Source organism: Lytechinus variegatus, chromosome 10, assembly GCF_018143015.1.
Source record: "Lytechinus variegatus isolate NC3 chromosome 10, Lvar_3.0, whole genome shotgun sequence".
NCBI classification, from domain to species: Eukaryota; Metazoa; Echinodermata; class Echinoidea; order Temnopleuroida; family Toxopneustidae; genus Lytechinus; species Lytechinus variegatus.
Window position 1 is genome coordinate 915649 of NC_054749.1, and position 20756 is coordinate 936404.

The 20756-nt window shown below is 35.6% G+C and overlaps 1 protein-coding gene across 1 annotated transcript in view; it reads right to left on the minus strand.

The window, feature by feature from the left end:
* The window catches only part of LOC121422843 (SH3 domain-containing protein C23A1.17-like), a 125641-nt gene that overhangs the window by 54944 nt on the left and 49941 nt on the right, over nt 1–20756 (minus strand). The window contains exons 5-7 of the mRNA XM_041618054.1: nt 12930–13150; nt 5768–5876; nt 3855–3963 (exon numbers count right to left, since the gene is read on the minus strand). Of these exons, the coding sequence (XP_041473988.1) occupies nt 3855–3963; nt 5768–5876; nt 12930–13150 (439 nt within the window). The remainder of the gene's footprint in view (nt 1–3854; nt 3964–5767; nt 5877–12929; nt 13151–20756) is intronic.

Here is a 20756-nt window from a genome sequence, read left to right on the forward strand (position 1 = left end):
AGGCGATGGTAGGACAGCGAAAAATTGCAGCTCTGTAGCAGATAAATGCGATCGGAACGGCATAACGAAAATTATGCGAGGCTTTGGAGCGGATTTTTTCTCAACAAGAAGAAAATGCTATGCCTTGGAGCGGCTTTCTTTGTTCTTCTTCTCAATAAGACAAAAATGCTATGCCTTGGAACATACCCAATTATATACTGAGTGCCCCCCCCCCCCCCCCCCGGGACCTAAACCTACCTTAACTCAACCTACACCTCAATACACACCCTAAACGAACAGAGCATGACCAATATAAAACTGTGTTCTTTTTATTAGGGTAAGAATACAGATCTGTAAAATGCTTAGAGACATTTTCCCATGTCATAAGTACTAAAATAAAAGCCCAAAATTATTGTTGTTTATCATAATACAATAACATAGCTAAATATTGAAGCACAACTGATACCAAAGCCAACAATTGCCTTTAAACAAGGCCCAGTGTCTGTTGTGATATTTATATCACATATCTATCAACTGGAAAAGAAGGTTTGCAAAAAGCCGAGTGCGAGGATTTTGAGCTCAGTCACAGGGCCTTTAGGAACCTAATTTGGATTTGTTAACAATTGTTTCTGAATCAGAATCGCTACCTGAGAGGTAGCGGCCATTTTTTAATTGACAATTCAAAAAGTTCTCCTCAACTTCAATGAGAAGGTAACATTCTGGAGAGCAATTCATGATATAAATATTGATTTTCACTGACAACTAATGTTATAAGCTACTAAAATCATTGCATCTAATTAGCTGAAAACAAATAAATTCAGTGTAACTACTGTTTGCTTTATAAAACACTCCCGTTATGAATTAAGACATAGCTTGTTCGTTCAATGCTGAAGATGTATCGACAAACGTTTTTTATGACAACACCCATGCTTCATCTATTACTACTGGGCAGAGACAATAAACAACAATACTTCAACAACATCAGCATATTGACAGATCCAACATAATCGCTGGGATTTTGATTAAAAAAGAGGGGCTTAGCGAGACAGGAAAGCTGTTAATAGGAGGAGTTTCCTGCTCTCAGCCTGGTTATATTCCCTTTATCAGGGTCAAACGCCAAACCCAATGCACTTTCAGGAGGCCACTATCATCAAAGGTAATAATAGGTATCACGCATCTCTCGATACCTTGATCCGAAAGAGATAGCTGGCGACACATCCAGGGCCCGTATAACATAAAGCTTAGCAATTGATCATGAGGTTGATTTTTTTCGATTCATCACACACAATGATCAAAGCAATCAATCATAGAAACCAGCCCTACGATTAATTGCAAAGCATCATGTAACAGGGGCCCAGGTAATGAAATTCTCATTTATGGGAGCATCGCTCCTGGTATATACAACAACTCTCGTCGCAGGATTCAGAGTTTCGTCATCATCATGTTAACGCTTTCCCACATTCATAAATAATGTACATACTCACACACTCCTGTTATTTTCAGTTCTTTAGACCAATTATACACCACTGTCCTCCCTTCCTATTGTTTTGTTTATATGTTTATGAACCTTATTAATGCAATTTGTACTTCTTTGGCAGACTATTAATGGATTATAAATTGTCACGATTATGCTCACACCATGCTGTTATCATCTGAGTCATAGCTCTAATCTGACGACATTCTCAGCGTTTCATCAAGCATTTTGTGGGTGAAAGTCATTGACAAATTTGCTCAGTAGGTTATAACAAATATGCAACCAAATATCATTGACTATTTGTTTTATGTTATCCCCCCACCCTGACTCATGAGTCCTAAATAAAATATAAGTTCTGTTTGTGGTCCTCCCACTTTTCTCATGAGTACGATGGATTGTGTGTTTATGCTTCCATTGCAGTGACAGAATCTGTTTGATTTTGAATAATTAATTCAAATGCGATTTAAATGCAATTTTGAAAAACTTTCTTTTATTTTGACATAGAATTAGACCATGGCGTAAACTGGACCTCATATTAAGGGCCCGAGACTCTATCCTTGTCTTAATGATTCTAGAAACCAATCTTTATCTAGTGGAAAGCGATATTAGGCTGATGAGCATTAAAGGGATGGTCCGAGCTGAAAATATTTATAACTTATAGAGTAGAATTCACTGAGCAAAACGCTGAAAATTTCATCTAAATCGGATAACAAATAATAAAGTTATTGAACTTTAAAGTTTAGTAATGTTTTGTGAAAGAGACGTCATGAATATTCACTTGGTCAGCTGATGATGTCACATCCCCACTTTCCGTTTCTTATGTTATTACATAAAATCATAATTATTTAATTATTTCATACTTGAGTGAATAATATGTCTCCTTTATAATGAAATAAGTTGCAGCAATAAATAGCTAATGCACTAAATCAGTTGTCAATCCAATTTTTCTAGTTCTTGGAGGAAAAAGTTTGAATAAACCTAATTTCATATAATAAAATACAAAAGAACAAGTGGAGATGTGACATCATCAGCCCACGTAATGAATATTCATGATGACTCTTTCACAAAACATTGCTAAACTTTAAAATTCAACAACTTTGTTATTTGTTATCCAATTTTGATGAAATTTTCGGCATTTTGCTCAGTGAATTCTGCTCTATTTATTAAGCTATAAATACTTTCAGCCCAGACCATCCCTAGGCATCATGAGAGTGTATGTCACCAGCATGATTAAAATAACCCAAGCCAAAACCAAAGTACATCACTGCCTGTAATTTATCTACATAATTTATTTTTAAAATATTTATCGCAAATATTGGGATTGCAACGTTGAGATTAAGCCCAACAAAACATTTTGATAATTGTGTCTACGTTCTGATCTGGATGATTTACTGGATGACAAACAGTGAGATAATTTGAAAAACTTTGGTTGGTGGAGATGAACCTCGTATTTTCAAGTGACCTTTAATGACCTTCAAAGGCCCAGTGAGCTTGTACATAACAAAGGAATCAAAGATGCATGTCTTACAAATTGACTTTAATGATAAAAGGCCTTTATTTCGATGGAATAAATAGATGAAATACAAAAATAAAGAAAAATATATTACCCTGGATCCATTTGTAATGCTGATAATCACCAAGCATTATGCCCAATTTGGGCTTTGACAATTTTTTTTTTCCAGCCAGAAAACCTTGCTTTTGAATAAAGAGGAAAGGGTCAACTGGAGTTTGTTTGCATTTGTGACTCATGCCTGCACTGGGGCAAGCCATACATGGACACCGTTCTCATTACCTTCCTAAAACTAGTTTGAATACTGGAAACTAGTTTAACATGTAATGAGAACGGTCGAAGCGATCTTGGATCTTAGCGTTGTGTCCTCACGCTAAAACCAGTTTAACGAGGCAAAGCGATCTTGAAAACTACATCGCGAGTTAGTTTTATGAACCGGTTTGCCTATTAAACTGGTTTTAGCGTGAGAACACGACCGTTCTTCAGGAAGCGATCTTTGCACATTCTATTTCGCAGATAACCTAATTCTCAGATTGTCTTCTAACACCATCATGGCTAAATCCATTTGGTCCACATAGTGGACCAAATGTGATTGGCTAATGCTTAGCCCCACTTTCCTTAGCCCTGTTTCGTTTTCACACTGCATCTCTTAGCACCGCAATTAGCCGGCTAACCCTGCTTTTTTGCAGGGCCAGATAGTACCGTACTATTTACCGTGCTAGCCCACTTTGCTAAAACGTAGTGTGAAAACGAAGTGGGCTAAGCTTACCCCCGGGGAAATTGGTGGGGCTGAAACCCCCCCCCCTTAGCCCCATCAATTTCCCAGGGTTAAGGACAAAAAGTGCAGTGTGAAAAGCATAAAAGTGGATGAGAGTATTGCATCTTCTTTACCTCTTAGTATCTGTTTAATATCCTGTGCAGCTCTTGTTGGAGTGAATTTATTGACGATGTCTAATGCTGTTTGGCTGTGGGAATTCTTTTTATGTACATCAATGCCACTCTGCAGAAACAAAGAGAAGGAAGTGGAGAAAACAAACAAAAATATGAATATGTTAATAAAAAATCATTGAGGCTTATAAGGCTTTGACTGGATTGGATCTGATAATTAGGTAAATGTGGGTTTCTATAGTTACTATGTTTACAATCTTTGCTTGATCAGATCCAGTTTATATCTGTTATTCCATGTCATACTCACAAAAAATGATACAGTATTGAACAAATAATTAATTCCTCATTTAGAAGCTAAATGATTCCACAGCTTTCATATCAATATTCAGTGATATGAATTACTTTTCTTTTTATCATTAATGGTGTTACATCTTAAAATTTCACCTCATGCTATATCTTTATGAAGAAAAATACCAGTGTGGTGTTCCGAAGTAAACCTCTTTTGAAATTTCAATAAGAAAAGAAATCATTCAATGTGGTCATACATGTGCGTCACAGTCAAAAGTAAATAAGCCAATACTACGTCACCTGCAACAATATGATTGAACATAATGCTACTACATTACTACTGAGTAAATCAATAGTGTAAATGATACATTGCATAAAATTCTGCAAACTGCATATTTACATCATATCAGTATGTAAATAATGTAGTTGTCACATGAAGGATCTTTTACAATGGAAGAAACATGTCAGTTTAAAGTCAAGGGCAAATTACACTAAAATGAATAAGAGATCCTTCCAATCATCGCAATGCAGATATAATCACTTCATAAACATAAGCTTCTTTTTTAATCTAATGCAATCGAGTTTGCTACCATTATTGTCAAAAACTTCTACTTTGAAAATATTGTGATTGAGAGGTCAGCTCATTCATGCTCATCTTTGAGAATAAAAAAGCGTGAGAGACTCAGTTGGGCGTCACTTACGTTCACCAAAGTAAGAAAGATGTTCGCCTACATGTTGGTAAACAACTATTATTTCACATCTTCTTGTATCAATGCAAAGGTCTCACTCATTGATTGCATGCAATACCTATAAACTATTCAAAGTTTTTCTCAAATTTGAATGCTGGTATCAAACACTTGCCACTGAAATATTTTTTTCAAATCATGCCTTGAGGCTAACTATGACAATATCCAGTAAAAAATGAATCAAATTTTTTGACACAACTCTAAAAAAATTTGATTTATTTACTTGCTCATAAACGAGATATTTTCAGAAAACAGGCAGACAGGCAAAATGAAGGAATAAAAGAAATGTCAGAGAAAATAAATCTAAATATTGTATGCTGATCACTACCCTAATATTAGCAATAAACATGCAATCATTTCATGTCAAACTCAAAGCTAGGTAATTTTCAAAATTATCATATCGAACACAATTGCAAAAACTCAATTCTAAATGTAGTAAATATAAGTGGCAGTAAAATTAATAGCAGTAAACAAATGTATTTTAAAAAAAGCATGAGCAGTGGCAATACCATGCACTTCTTATTTTTCAGCATTTTTTTAAAGATTCAGATTCTGATGACAAACTTAATTGGTATTAGTCTAGACAGGTTACCATAATACAACAAAAAAATACTAGTGAAGTCATCAAAGCAAACTTTATGATACTATCCAGTAAGAAAAATGCTTTAAGTGTCTGCCTCAGGTAACTAGTAGATCCATTCAATCATCCCGCTCATTCAGTATGTCCCCACAAGGCACTGGCATGTTAAACTCTATTGTGAATGCCATTCTCAAGGATGAACGGAACTGCCAAGTGCTTGAACCCATGACCTAAGAATTAAACATCAAGTACCCCAACCACTCGACCATGACATCCGACACCTTACAGGGGGCTCTACTCACCATAATCAATAAACGGACAACTTCTGATTTGCCTGCAAGTGCAGCTTCGTGGAGGGCTGTCCCGTTAGGCGTTTCTCTGTTTAAGTCGATCCCGGCATCAATGAGGGTTCTTATATGAAAACAAATCAGAAATAAATGGTATTCTTAATAAATGAAACTGCTTCAGGGTGGATTTGGAGACCATGCGGTACTCAGCAGTGAAGACAAGTAAATTCTGTCTCACAATTATAAGATCTGACTCATTTGTGTCATTTAATCAGTCAGTTCATTTTATTGCATAAAACTACATGTAACTGTTCTATTCCAATGGTTATTGTCTTGTTCCAAAATAATTTCGGAATCATCAATTAAGTTTTTAATAGTAACTTCTTGATGACCCTACCACTGTTCTTGTAAATTTTCTCACATATGTAATTATATGAAATATTCCATTTTTCCACATTTGTATTTTTTAATCAAAGTGGTTAACAAAATTTCAAATATATTTCAAATTTTACTGGAAACCTTCATGGAATCCTTGACTGTTGGACATGGTCACAAAGGATGGCAATATGAAACAGGACCCACTGCTTGTGAAAATAAACTGTAAAGTAATGATAATAATATTTCTTCCATATAAAGCACTTGTTAACAAATACAGTGGGTAAAAACTTAAAATGAAACTACATAAAATGAAACACTACTTGCAATATATCAAAACAAATGAGAACTTGAGCAGTATAGTATATAGCAGTCCTTCACGTTTAGAATTTCGTGGAGCTCAATAAATCGCTCTCCTTATTTTTTTGAGGAGCTCAATTGAGCTACTAAGAATCGCTCTCCGTGAGGAGTCAAATCAATTCATTACAATACATGTATGATAAATTGTAGATTTTTCTTAACATCGTATATATGTAATAGCTGTGTTAGCTATTATTAATCTGTGGTGAAACTTGGCCTGTGTCACTTCAATACGTTTACAAGATGTCATACGCGCTCCTCAAAAAAAAAACAACAAAAATTGAAAAAAAAGATTGCTAAAATTTCACATTTTACATCTATAAATCCATGAAATGGCCTTTTTTCCATAATTCCTTGAAATTACTTTTAGTTGAAAACTATCAGAAAAATGAAGAATATTCACCACTTTCCCGACTCTGATTTGAACTTACCTCGGTAAATATTGTAGTCCCACATGTAGACTTCCATGGTGTTGCCATGAAAATCTACATATGGGACTACATGAGGCTGCAATATTTACCGAGATTAAATTAAAATCAGAGTCAGGAAAGAGATTAATATCCTTCATTTTTCTGATAGATTTCAACTAAATCAAAGTAATTTCAAGGAATTAAGGAAAAAAGAAGGCAATTTCATGGATTTAAAGATGTGAAATGTGAAATTTTAGCAATTTTTTTTTTTCAATTTTTTTTTTTTGAGGAGCGCGATTTTTTTGCTCTCCTTATTTTTCTTTAGGAGTGCGGTAGGAGCGCCGGCGCGATCGCGCTCCTCAAAAATGTCTGATATAGTACATTAAAATCATAGTTTACTTTAAATATTGTCTATTCATAGCTAGGACATAGATTCATTCAAATCTAGCTGGCTCAGAGCAAACTTTACATTTTCATTAAAATTTTTAAACCAATATTTATTATAAAACAGAGTTCTGTTTAATAAGAATTCTTTAACAAAATGTTACTTTTTTACATGTATATTCTAAATTTTAAACTTGTTACCAGTATTCACAATATTTATGCAATGGAATACATAAGCCCTGATAGGGTCAATCATGTAGTAAAAGTGTAGTAGGCCAACATGTAATTTGTAAGAATATGGTACACAAACTTGATAGTATATTTTGAGTTACCTAAATTTCAAACATAATGAAACCCAGGGAAAAAAAATCCATCAAATAGAATAGGATTTGCATTTAAAATATCTTTAAAATAAACTAAATATCACTACAAAATGTTAAAATAATGGAATTCCATGTGTTCAGGGAGGAATGAAACTTCACTTCACATGACAATGACGAGAAAATAAAAATATTTCATATAATAAAATACAAAAGAAATAGTGAGTGAGAGATGTCATCAGTTCCTCATTGCCATATCGACCGAGAAGTGCATATACATGTAATTGTTTTGTGAAATGAAGCGAAACTTTCTTATTTTACATCCGATTTTGATGAAATTTTCAGTGTCATTTTTATTTTTTTATTCAAATCAAGTTTTTGTTGGGGTGGACTAGTCCTTTAAGTGAACTGTCCGAAGTGATACTGGTTTATCAGCCATCAGGTTTCCCCGGACAAGTATATCATTATGTCAAACTATAATCAAACACTGTACATTATCAGAAATAACAAACACTCAAGCAAGGGTGAGCATTGCGATTAAATATCACTACACATAGAGCAGATGAGTTGCTTAATGCTTGCATATGAATATTTCAAATATTTGCGGACTCTACATCTTTTTGTCAAACCTATTATAAATGCCACTTTATTTGATGGTCATAGAACATGCCAAATAAAAGCTTTAAACTATCTACATAAACACTAGACTTTAATTCAATCTTCTCAGTTAGAATTCTCAATGTAAATTTTAATTTACTACCATTATAGTCAAGTGAACTGTTATATTTTCCATAGACTCCAGATTGAGTCATCTTGGGAATAGGACAAAACGGGTTAAGAATACTTGTATCATTTCATCTATTTCATTTGAGATAACTGCCCAGCATCTATCACATCTCACATTGCAATCAATTTTCCTTACATAAAGCAATGTATTCTTTTAATGGATGATCGATCTAGACCCTATGGCAGTATCGTCATGAGAGTCATCACCATGACAACCCTGATGCATCTCTTTTCTCCTGCATATCAGGAACATACATGTATATAGACCTAATGTGAACAGCCACATTGCTTGGCTGCCTTGTATGTCCACACTATTATGGCAAATATTCAGAAATGAATTGTAAATTTCAGCCAAAAGGCTTCAGAAATTTTTTTAAAGCAAATGGAGTGATTCAATGCTGTACATCATATTGAAGCCATTTAGCGGATTTCAAATTTGGGATAGGACTGCTATAGAGTAGTCATCCAGCATAAACCAATATCGAATGCACCAAACACAAACTCATCAAATTGCCATCATCTATCTACGACCCCCATTCTCATTACCGCCCTAAAACTGGTTTACTAGAAACTAGTTTTAGTGGAAACTAGTTTAACGTGTAATGAGACTGGTCGAAGCAGTCTTGGAAGCGATCTTCCAAACCAGTTCGGAAAAACCACCTCACGATGTAGTTTTGCCTCGTTTAGCTGGATTTAGCGTAAGTGAGAACACAACCGATCTTCGGGAAGCACTTCGCACACTTTGAGTGCGCTACTCCACACACTGTGTATAGAATGTCTACGCTACAGTTTCAAATTTCATGTGAAACATGTCAACCCACTGAAAGCATTCCCATGGCAACAAGGCCACTTTACGTGAAGTGGTTTTGAAAACCACTTTCGGCCGATCAAATGGGAACGCTCACGAAGCGATCTTCCAAACTGGATTTCCTGAACCAATTTCCAGTAAACTAGTTTTAGAAGGTATAATGAAAACTGTGTCTGTCAATAGTAAGACTCTTTATTTGGATATCTATTGTAACCATATTTTTTTTTTTATACAATCCTGAAACTTTAGCTGCGTTTATGCGACCTCAAGCCAGAATCATGATTTGAATCATGATTCAAAACACAAACATGAATCACAATACCACAGAATCAGCGTTTGGACGACCTTCATTTTAATACTGTCTCTTCGGATTCAGGCCAATCCAGTGCACATCACAGTGTGGAGTTTGGCAAAGAGTCAAACCATAAGAAGCCTGACACAGTGACGTCATACAATCGTGATTCAAATTACGATTGCATTTATATGAACTTTTTCGTTCATGATCCTACAAAAACGTCTTTCCAAATGCCCCTTTTTCCGTGTTTCATGTTTGTGATTTGAATGATGTTTATTTCCACTTTTGACTTCATAACGCAATTCTGATTCTGCAGAATTATGATTTGAATCATGATTCAAATCATGATTCTAGGGTAAAAAACAGTGGCGCATAAATGCACCCTTTAACTACAAATAGATCAGTCATCCCTGAAGCACCAAAATATCCTACTCAAGAGAAGGTATACATGAAAGGAGCTGCATCCCTGCGATTGCCACAGAAGTCTATATAATATAGTGATATGAAGTTCAGCTGTCTGTGATTGGTATGTCATCAATCATAACTATCTACAGATAACAAGAAACGCAAGCCAGATGTCACCATCCTTCAGGGTTATGAGGATACCCGCCAGTTGCTACAACGTTTATGTAACATATGATTACACTCTGTGTAGCATGTTGATGTTTGCTTGCAATGTACGGTAGAGACATACTGCATCTCATCAATGGAGAACCAAATGAGATGAAAAATGCAAACTACAAGCCGCCATGCGTGCACAAATATTGCTTGAGACAGTAGGGGAGACCGGGGTTAGTTGGAACATGGGGTAAGTTGACACATTGTAATTTTCTTTAACGCCTGCAAAATAAATTTATGCAATACTGCCCTCAATTTATTTCAATAATAATTCAACACTGTTGTTTCATTAATAGCAATAAATTGTGGAAATTATTGCATAAATTTATTTTACAGGCTCTAAAGAAAATAACAATGTTTCAACTTACCCCATGTTCCCGGGGGGGGGGGGGGGGGGCTCTTCCATTCACGAGTGGATACCATGCGCGACCATGGGGTCTCGAAAAGCACCCTAAACACGTAATTTCCATATTCTGAAAATGCACCCCTTAACAAGTATTGGCGTGTGAAACCATACCCTTAACAAGTATTGGAAACAAAACGATACTCTTGGCAAATATTCCCTGAAATGAACCCCTAAACAAGTACAGGAATGTATTATTGTTACGGGTCCTTCGGTGGTCGGCTTTACCTTATTTGGGTTTAGTACGACCCCACCTTCTATACCTCGCGCAAATCGTACTCTAAACACGAACAGTTGGGGCAAAAACGACATCCTTTATAAAACATTTTAATTTTGTTTTATCATTCCTGCAAATTCGACCCTAAACACGTAATTTTCCTAGCGAAATAGATACCCTTTTTTCATTATTTTTGTGTTTTTGACACCCTTATCACGTTACCCTAGCGTGAAAAGGACATCCTTTTTACGTGGTTTTTTGGTCGCGCATGGTATCCACTCGTCAATGTAAGTGCCCCCCCCCCCCGGGCCAATGTTCCAACTAACCCCGGTCTCCCCTACTATGTGCAGACCCTGGATCTATCAAATTCTTTCAAGTGTTGATATTATTCATTCCAGAAAACAATCATCTTACTTAATATGAATACAGCAAAACGGTACTTGAATTTTCATTCTCTTTTATTTCTTGGGGCACTCTTGAAATCTTCTTTGAAACAATTACCGAATTAAATTTCACTTAATTCAGTAGATCTTGTCTGTGGATGTTCTTTTGATTGGCCTCCATGCCCCTCTCATATGCACTTTGCATCTTTTTAAGAAAAGGCCCAATAGAAATATTTTCATTATTATCATTCTTATTATCCCTGGAGGTGTGTTGTGCCCCCTTTTTTATTAAATTTCTGCTGTAATATAGAAATGTGCCCAATAGAAAAGTGACCTTTCCCTGACAAAATTGAAATTAAAACCCTGTCCAAGAAGTAGAAATGACTAATTTTATCTAGGTACTAATTTGAGGGTTAAATTTCAAGAAATCTGAAGAAAGGATCTGATTCCAGAAAGTAGGTCATATTACAAAGTTCACAAACTATCTGAATAATTGCTTGTTAAGAATTATGAAGGAGGAGGATCTATTTTAATCTTACCAGATGTGTGTATCTAATTTCTTGTTGACCTATAATCTCCCTTTAAAATGAAAATCACTTTTGAAGATTGCGATGGAAGTTGTAGAGCCGATGAGTGTAGACGAATCTGAATTATTGAGCGAGTGATTAGGGTTTAATAACCTCATTATATAGTTATTAGGATCTCTGATGCATTTTTAATGCAAACAAAGCTTCATGAATAACTTCAATTAAGTAGGTATCTATATTGATCAAGTTCTACTCTGTTGATAGTTGCTCCATGAATACAAATCGGAGTCATATTTTTAAAAGGTCAAGTCCACCCCAGACAAAAAAAATCTCCCTCATTTGCGTAGAAACCAGGATGTGCATATGACTCTTTTGTGAAATTAACTCTAAAATGTCATAACTTTCCTTATATTATGTCTGATTTTGATGAAAATGAGATTTTTAGTGTCATGCTAGTTGGATTTGTCTCTGTTTATTCAAATCAACTTTTAGTTGGGGTGGACTTGTCCTTAAGAGATAGAGTTAAACCAACTAACACTGCAAGGTTTAATCACTAGGTCTTCAAGCAGTTGGTATAGTTTTCAGATAGTCTAATACCACATTGGCAAAACATTCTGAAGTCGGGTTTAACTTAAACTCAGGTTTAAAGTTGTGGTTTAAGTATGGATAGCCAATTGTTACATAAATCACTAACGGTAGGGATATCAAATTTTGGCTCATTTGGCTCTCATTCATAATTGTGTAGGAAGTATAAATAGATGATTGTCTTCACCATCGATGAATCCGGAAAGAGCACAGTAAAAATAAGAAACATACAACTTTGAGACATAAAAATATTAAAAATTTTGAGACTTTTGGCTTCCCATAATTTTATCACAGAGTTAAACCATGGTCTAAGTTAAACCTGACTTCAGAATGCAGGCCATTTGGTCTACTTGGTCAATTTGGACCAATTACTTTTTGGTCTAGATACTACCCTTTCTCTAGTACCAAGTCTAATTCCAATTTAGTCTTGTGCCCAGTTGGTCTATTTCCCACTTATCAATTTGCACTGCATTGAATGAAAATTTGGCTCATAAAAAGTTCATCTAACCATAATATAGACTGAGTTTTGTAAAACCAAGTGAATATTAGTTGAAATTGGGAAGTCCAATTGGAAAATCAACAAAATGGGCTAAATTGCAATTAGACGATTGGTTTTAGAGGCGGACTGGGATTGAACCCTGAGGGATGGGACGAAATAGAGTAGATGAAGCAGGTGAAAACAAATTTACCAACATGAATTACCTACCTTATGACATCACTATGGCCATTCTTAGCTGCAAGGTGTAGAGGTGTATGCATGGTAACACCCGTGTGTGACGTGTTTGCTATAAGAGTGGTGCAGTGCCTTCCTTTCAGCAGCAGCTCTGCCACGCTTCCTTTCCCAAACTCTGCTGCTAGATCCAAGGGTGTCTTTCCTTGCTTGTTCTTGGCAGTAGGGTCAGCATCGTACTGAAGTAATGCTTCAACCTAAAAAAAAACAGGATGAAAACAAACAATATTCAAGAAAAAGATATGATAAATGATGAATAAATGATAAATCCATAATTTATTGTTCGAAATAGACATGAAATGAAATACTCCGAAAATTTGCTTTGCCCAATTGATCGTGGGGCCCGGCAGCCGCTGTGCATGCCAGATCGACGAGGCTCTATCCCTTTAATTGTTGAACGCTAAACAGGGTAGCAGCAACTTCTATCTTTTACCTTTTTTTTGGTCTGACGCGGCCGGGGTTTTAACCCCCGACCTCCTGGTTGTGAGATGGACGCTCTACCAACTGAGCCAACGCACCTGTATACAGGTGTAAGTGAAACAAATATCTTAAAATTAAGAAGCTTGAATCTCAAAGGAGTTCACTTTTTTAGATGAAAATCAAATCAAACTAGTATCAGATATTACAAAACCTAATGAAGAATTTTGTCCAAGGTTAAAGTAGTGTACAGACCTTCTCTTGAAAAGTCTTCAAAGACATAGGGTCTACATAGATTGTAAAAGGGTTTAAAAAAAAAGGACCGAAAAATTAACATTGAAGTTTTGTCTGTCAAAATTTTAGGTTTCATCAGATAGATGTGTAATATGGAAGTGTTGAGAGCCTTGACTAAGCGGTGCCCTCTACAGTCAAAGAGTGCACTAGGTCACTCCCACTTGAGAATCAATCAATCCTACTACCATTCCCATTCGGGTACAACTAACCTTCACCGACTTATTAACCTTTGAACACAAGCAATGGGGTCTGGTTTACGCTTACTCTTTGAATCAAACCAAGTACAATACTAGATGCTACACCTCAGGTCCTATAGCAGGTTTTGTTCTCATAAAACATCATTTGTAATATTCAGGAAAAGAGAATATTTTTATTAAATACATTCACACCCATCCCTGATTTTGAATTTGACTATATCAAACTGCCCCTCATTGGTCACCTCATATTTACCCCCCCCCCCCCCCCCCCCGAACATTCACTGCAGCATTTTGGAGATGCCTGTCATTACTTGTCCCTAGAAACATTATTAGTTTTGAATTATGATGCCTCTTTCTCACTTTTGTAACAACCCACCCCTAAAAGTAGCAATCAATCATCAATAAAGCAATGAAAGAAAGTATTAGACAAGGACCATATCCATGAATTTCAATAGATGGTAACATAGATTGTCTGTGTGACTTTTTTTCAAACTAAGTGCAAAGTACAGATTAAAATCATGTAGCATGCCCACACTATCATACTGGATCATGTCCCGAATTTCCTATTGCCACCCCTTTCCAATTTAAGGCTAACTGTACAATTATCTGGGGTCTAATGTTCAATTTCCCAAATGCTCCAATTCCCAGGCGATTAAAGAAACAAATGACTTTATGATATCAATTCAGGTCATTTACAGGTAACCCTCTGCAAAGAAAACAGACAAATACAATCTTATGTTTCACCTAAACAGTGACAAATGATCCCCAAATGAATGTACAACAAGAGAATAAACAGTGTATTTTGTTTCATTCCACAATCAGAGTTCAAAATTAATGCTGGATTTCTCCAGAGGACTCGTAGCCTTGTGAACCTCTGAGAGTTGTGAGAAAAAATGTGGAAAGAAGTCTGTTCTCACAAACGTCTTTGAGTTGGATATTACCAAGAATAAATAGGAAATAGGGAAATGAACTACTTTCCTGTGTGGTCGCTTTGGTTACGGTCTGAATATCAATCGTTTCTGGAACCAATTTACTTGTCCCAGAACAACTGTGGCATTCGGAATCCCCCAAAGTTTTAGAATATGTCAAGAGCCAGCTGTTCAATTCAGAATGGTTACTGGTATTCTTGCTAGGTAGGAATGAAAGTAGCTGACTTGAAAAAGTAGGGTTAAGACAAAACTATGAATTTTGCCTCTGAAAGGTAATGCAAGGAGCAAAGAGAGCAAGCAGGTGAGAAAAAGATATGTGAACAATCATGTGAACAATGCTCTAGATTAATAAAGAGTTTAAGGAGCAGAGAACGACGTAGCAGTCATCTGATCATTTGAGTCAACGTCGTCATCTGCCCTTGTTCACTACAGATGCGAATACTTAAGATTTCACTCTACTTTTACGTAGTATATCCATGTGAAACAGCGCGATAACCAGCGAGTCATGACCAGTTGCTCGACCAGAAAGATCTGGCGTACCATCGCCTGGTGACCCGATTGGGTGATGCCAAGGTGCAACTTGTGCATACTTGCCCTTTCACTTGCTTTGATTCCTTTTTGCGTGAGTTAGGATATATATCGATATATATTTTGGTGATCAGAAAGCATTTTTGATAAACATAATGCATTGTACACCTTACATTAATTTTGTGAAAAGTCACTGAAAACTGTGTTTTAAAAGGGAAAGATCGATATTAATGCTGAGCTTGAGCAGTTGAAATGATGTCACTCACAAGCATGTCGACTATGAACAAAGTTGAACAAAAACTTAACATTTTTTGTAACAGACCAAAACTCTATAAAAAACAAACTAACTGGAAAAATGATCACTAGATCTCTGCCGAACTTCAGGTGAAAAATAGCATTACACAAACAGAAATTGAGATCATTTTTAACAGACCTGCAAGCTAGAATTTCAACATACTGCATTCATAATAAATGCATTTGAGAATCCTCATCCAAATGTCTGGTTTTCAGTTCAACATAAGGTGGTTCAAACCGCCTCGATCATGAGAATACCTGTTAAATTACAAGAACTTTTTTAGGCTAAAAAATACCCATTAATTATTCCTGCATTCACACCGCCCCGAAACATACCCTTCGAGATAAATTCCTGAAATTAAGAGCATGCGCAGTATGGTCTGATAAACAGGCAAGGCGCGAAATTCAAAACAACTCAGCAGCCACCCACGGTGCCCACGCCCAACTACATGCTAGGCTAAAAGTTCCCGTAAATTGCCTTCACATTGCCAAAATACCTGCCACCTTGGAAAAATCCCCGTGAAAGTTCTCGTAATTTTGCGAGGTACCTACTATTTAGTGGGTATTTTCTTTCAGGGATATTACGTGTAATTTGCTTTCACATTGCCAAAATACCTGCGACCTTGGAAAAATCCCCGCAAAAGTTCTCGTAATTTTGCCAAGTACCTAATATTTAGTGGGTATTTTCTTTCAGGGATATTATGCGTAATTTGCTTTCACATCACCAATATTAACTGGTATTTTCTGATAGGGTAAATTTCTCTATCAGAAAATACCTGGAACTGACGAACTTCGAGGCAGTCTGAAACCACCTATATTGTGCTGAAATGCACAAACATTCTTGATGATTATGATGTAATTATCAACAAATAGCAGCGTGACAGTTCACTGACACTACATTGTCACCATTGCTAATAGGTGCCACGCGCGTAAAACATTCCCCATAGACTTGTGTGTTAAAATGGCACTTTTGAAAAATTCATAAAAAATAACTGTGAAATTAGAGGGTGGAATGTTTACTACCATTGGATAGGATATATATCTGGCATTCCATATCTGACCAGGAAAGGGTAGCGTAGCCAGCTCATTTTAAAAATAAATTGCCATTTATGAAGATAACTATGAATGGATCAAATTTATCGACTCAAACGGTAAAATAGCCCTAATTAGTCCGCCAGTCAAGAAAATAGTTTCAAGTCACTTTTTTATCTTCTCAATTTGGTCTAAGGAAGTTCAGTAGTTACCATTTCTAGAATCAGTGTTAGATTTTGAATCATATTCATACAGTTTTGTCAATCAGCAACATCAAATTGAAAAAAATTTGAATGGGTTGGGTCGAACGAATATCTTGAGCCCTCCTGATGTAATTAGGCTCATGGCACCTATATTATATGACCTATGAATTTTATTTTATTGAATAGCTACTTTGTTATTCTTTCATATCTGTACACTCACACTAGCACAAAGAAATGCATTGGAAATGCCTATTTTCTATGCAATGACCCATTTTAATGTATTACTCATACATGTTATATTCACTATTTGGATGCATACATATCCTGCCTGCATACAGCCCAGCAGTGAATGTAATGACAATAGGTCCCTACTAATTGTAATATAAAGGTGTATTAAATTTTGTGTAGATATCAGGATACCAGAACTGCCTCAAACAAAATTACCAGATATACATGAGATTGAATGAGGAAACAATCAAAGTATAAGAACATACTACTTTAGTACATTTGCATTTGACCTATTATATCAAAATTTTCCTAGGGCTATTGCCTCTCAGATGTAAGAAGGAAGAGATACATAAAATTAGATAGAAGAGAGAGAGAAAAAAAAGAGAGAAAGAAAGAAAGAAAGATAATTTCATAGATGGCATGGCTTACAAAGAGGGGGGGGGGTAGACTAAGATTGGAGCACACAGCCACCCCCCATCCCTCCTTAGTTGAGCACTATTAGCCCTTAGATACCTTACCTTACTCTGTGCCTTTTTCTAAATACCTTCTTGAAGGTACCACTCTAGTTCTCTTCAGTAAAGTTCTCAAAGCTCCTCTCTACCCCCTTCCTTTTACATGAGCAATTTGTAAAGGTCTTTCTAATATTAAGTATGTGATGTACACTAACACAAACCAATGATGAATCAGAACAAAAAGAGGCATAGACGCTCTATACATTGACCAGTCTACATATAGGCTTACATATACACAGACCTACTAACTTTAGCTGATATGGCCTTGCTAGCCATTAAATCAATTCTTTGCACCTCTTGATGACTAAACATATTGATATCAGTGAGAAATTGTTTGCTACTGAAGAGTTTGGCCAGGAATTCCATCCACTACTAGGGATTTCCCATATTACTTATAGGTGCCACGCGCGTAAAACATTCCCCATAGACTTGTGTGTTAAAATGGCACTTTTGAAAAATTCATAAAAAATAAATGTGAAATTAGAGGGTGGAATGTTTACTACCATTGGATAGGATATATATCTGGCATTCCATATCTGACCAGGAAAGGGTAGCGTAGCCAGCTCATTTTAAAAATAAATTGCCATTTATGAAGATAACTATGAATGGATCAAATTTATCGACTCAAACGGTAAAATAGCCCTAATTAGTCCGCCAGTCAAAAAAATAGTTCCAAGTCACTTTTTTATCTTCTCAATTTGGTCGAAGGAAGTTCAGTAGTTACCATTTCTAGAATCAGTGTTAGATTTTGAATCATATTCATACAGTTTTGTCAATCAGCAACATCAAATTGAAAAAAATTTGAATGGGTTGGGTCGAACGAATATCTTGAGCCCTCCTGATGTAATTAGGCTCATGGCACCAATAGCTAAGCCAGACTTGGTGGAGATAGTCATCAGCAGTATAAATCAACATACAACTAAACAAAATTAAAATGATTATTACTTGACTGATGAACAAAAACTGCATTGAAAATAATAAGGTATCACACCATTGGGTCTCAACTGTGATGTATCATTGCTTTCTGCAATATGTTTTATTTTTTAACATTAACATAAAGAAAATGGATTTAGAAGAAAAAAACCTTGTTAATAGCTTTGATTGGGTCTACAGCTTTAAAGAACACTTATTTGTATAATAACAAATAAATATTGCAGAGCAACACTCTGTACTCATTCACATTGACTTTTGTCTAAATTAAACAATATTGATGTCTACCTCACCATCCCCACGAGTTCATGAACTCTTTGAGTCGAAACAAATAACATTTCTATTCTTGATTGTTAGCATAATGTTCCCTCTATGAGGATCTAAATCAACCGGTGGCTTAGACTGTAATCAATTTATAAATAAAAATGTAGATTCCAACATTGCAATAGATTCTAATTACTCATTTATGGATCTATCTATTCACCCATCCATCATCCATCCATCCATCATCCATACATCCATCCATCCATTCATTTACATATTTATTCTTAGATTTATTCAATAAGCTGACAAAATGATACTTGTAATTTCTTCTATGTATAATTTGATGGAATCTACCAAATTCTTAGGAGATTGAGATCCTAATAAATGTTTTTTTTATGTTGAGCGTTCACCTTATTTCAAATAAAACAGTTATATTAATATAATCAAAGATATCACACCAACGATAATAGGTTTTCAATGAAGTGATTATTATTACATATCAATTTTATTCACATGCATGTTGATGTTCTTTCAGGTTATCAAACTTTCCAATGACAAGATGAAAATGTATGTCAATGATATAAACTGATCTTTCAATCATTTTTTTTCAAGTCAACAAAACGGAATGGAGTGACTGAAAAATGATATTATTTTTTGCTTCATATTTCTCTCTTCTCCTCCACCATAAACAGGTGTCACATGACATCATTATGGCAATCTCAGACATAACAACCCTGACCTATTTATTACCAGTAACAGCAGCAGTTATATCAAACTGCACAAGTCTGTCAAAGACTAGACTACACAGTTCCACCTGCAGAAGGACCAGACTAGACTACAGGTCTTAGAACTTGGGCCCTGCGGATATGGGTGGAACTAGGGACCCTCCTCTTCCACTTCCTCCAACCTCTTGGCACTTTAAAAAAGTTTAAAGATCGTGTTTACACAAATCTGGAAGTCCTTGCCTCAACTTCACCTCATTTGCTTCTTATTATCCGGAGCTTTGATCCTGACCCTCGACCTACAACCAAGCCCTTTTTGTCTGTTCTCACGATCAAAGATGCACTTTGACAAATCCTTTACAATTCAACAGTATGCAATGCACATACTTCACTTTGTAAATATTTTTGTGATCCATGAAGATTTGTTATATTTTCATCTTCATTTTCGATACCATGTTGATTTTGATAATTACTTTTAAATAAGAAATCAATTCAAAGTCATTTGAAGCTGTGCTTTTTTTAAAGTTTATTTTACTTGTCATCTGTTAGGTGCTAAGGAAATAAGCAATCTGGGCTTATCCTGTCAAGGTATTTTGATCCTCTACATTTGACTTTTTATGTTCTATCTGACAAATACAATCAATCTCTAAAAGAACCATATTGCATTTGTGAGCCACGAGAGAGCTTTGAAGTTTTATATTAGACAAACTACTTTCCAGTTGTGATTCAACTCAATTTAATTCATGTTTATGATTAAAGGACGATTTCTATTTAAAGGCAAAAGACAGTACTTGCAGCAAAACAATTGTTTCATGAGAAATTGTCAAAATATTATCATACATCTAGATCTGATTTATTAATGTAAAATCATGAAATCTTTAGCTCAAAATCGATAATTCTGATGATCGCTAACACAGAAAAGCATATGCGGGACAGTGTATTAATATTGCTTCGAACACTACCCGAAATTTGATAGCATTGCATGCTCATCTTGCTCATTTCTCAGCAATTTCGCATTTTCTTCCAGAGCTGTTTGGCACATATTTTTTTTTTTTTATACAAACACTATGGTGGTAATTCCATTGGATTCTGTTTAAATCAAACTCATTTTAAGATCATACACTGTAAAAACTGTGGTGTTAAAACTGACACCAATTGGTGTTAAAAGAGGACCACACCCTGAGGTGTTAAAGTAACACCCTAGAGATTGAACATTACACCAAAGAGTGTAAATGTAACAACCATAGGTGTTG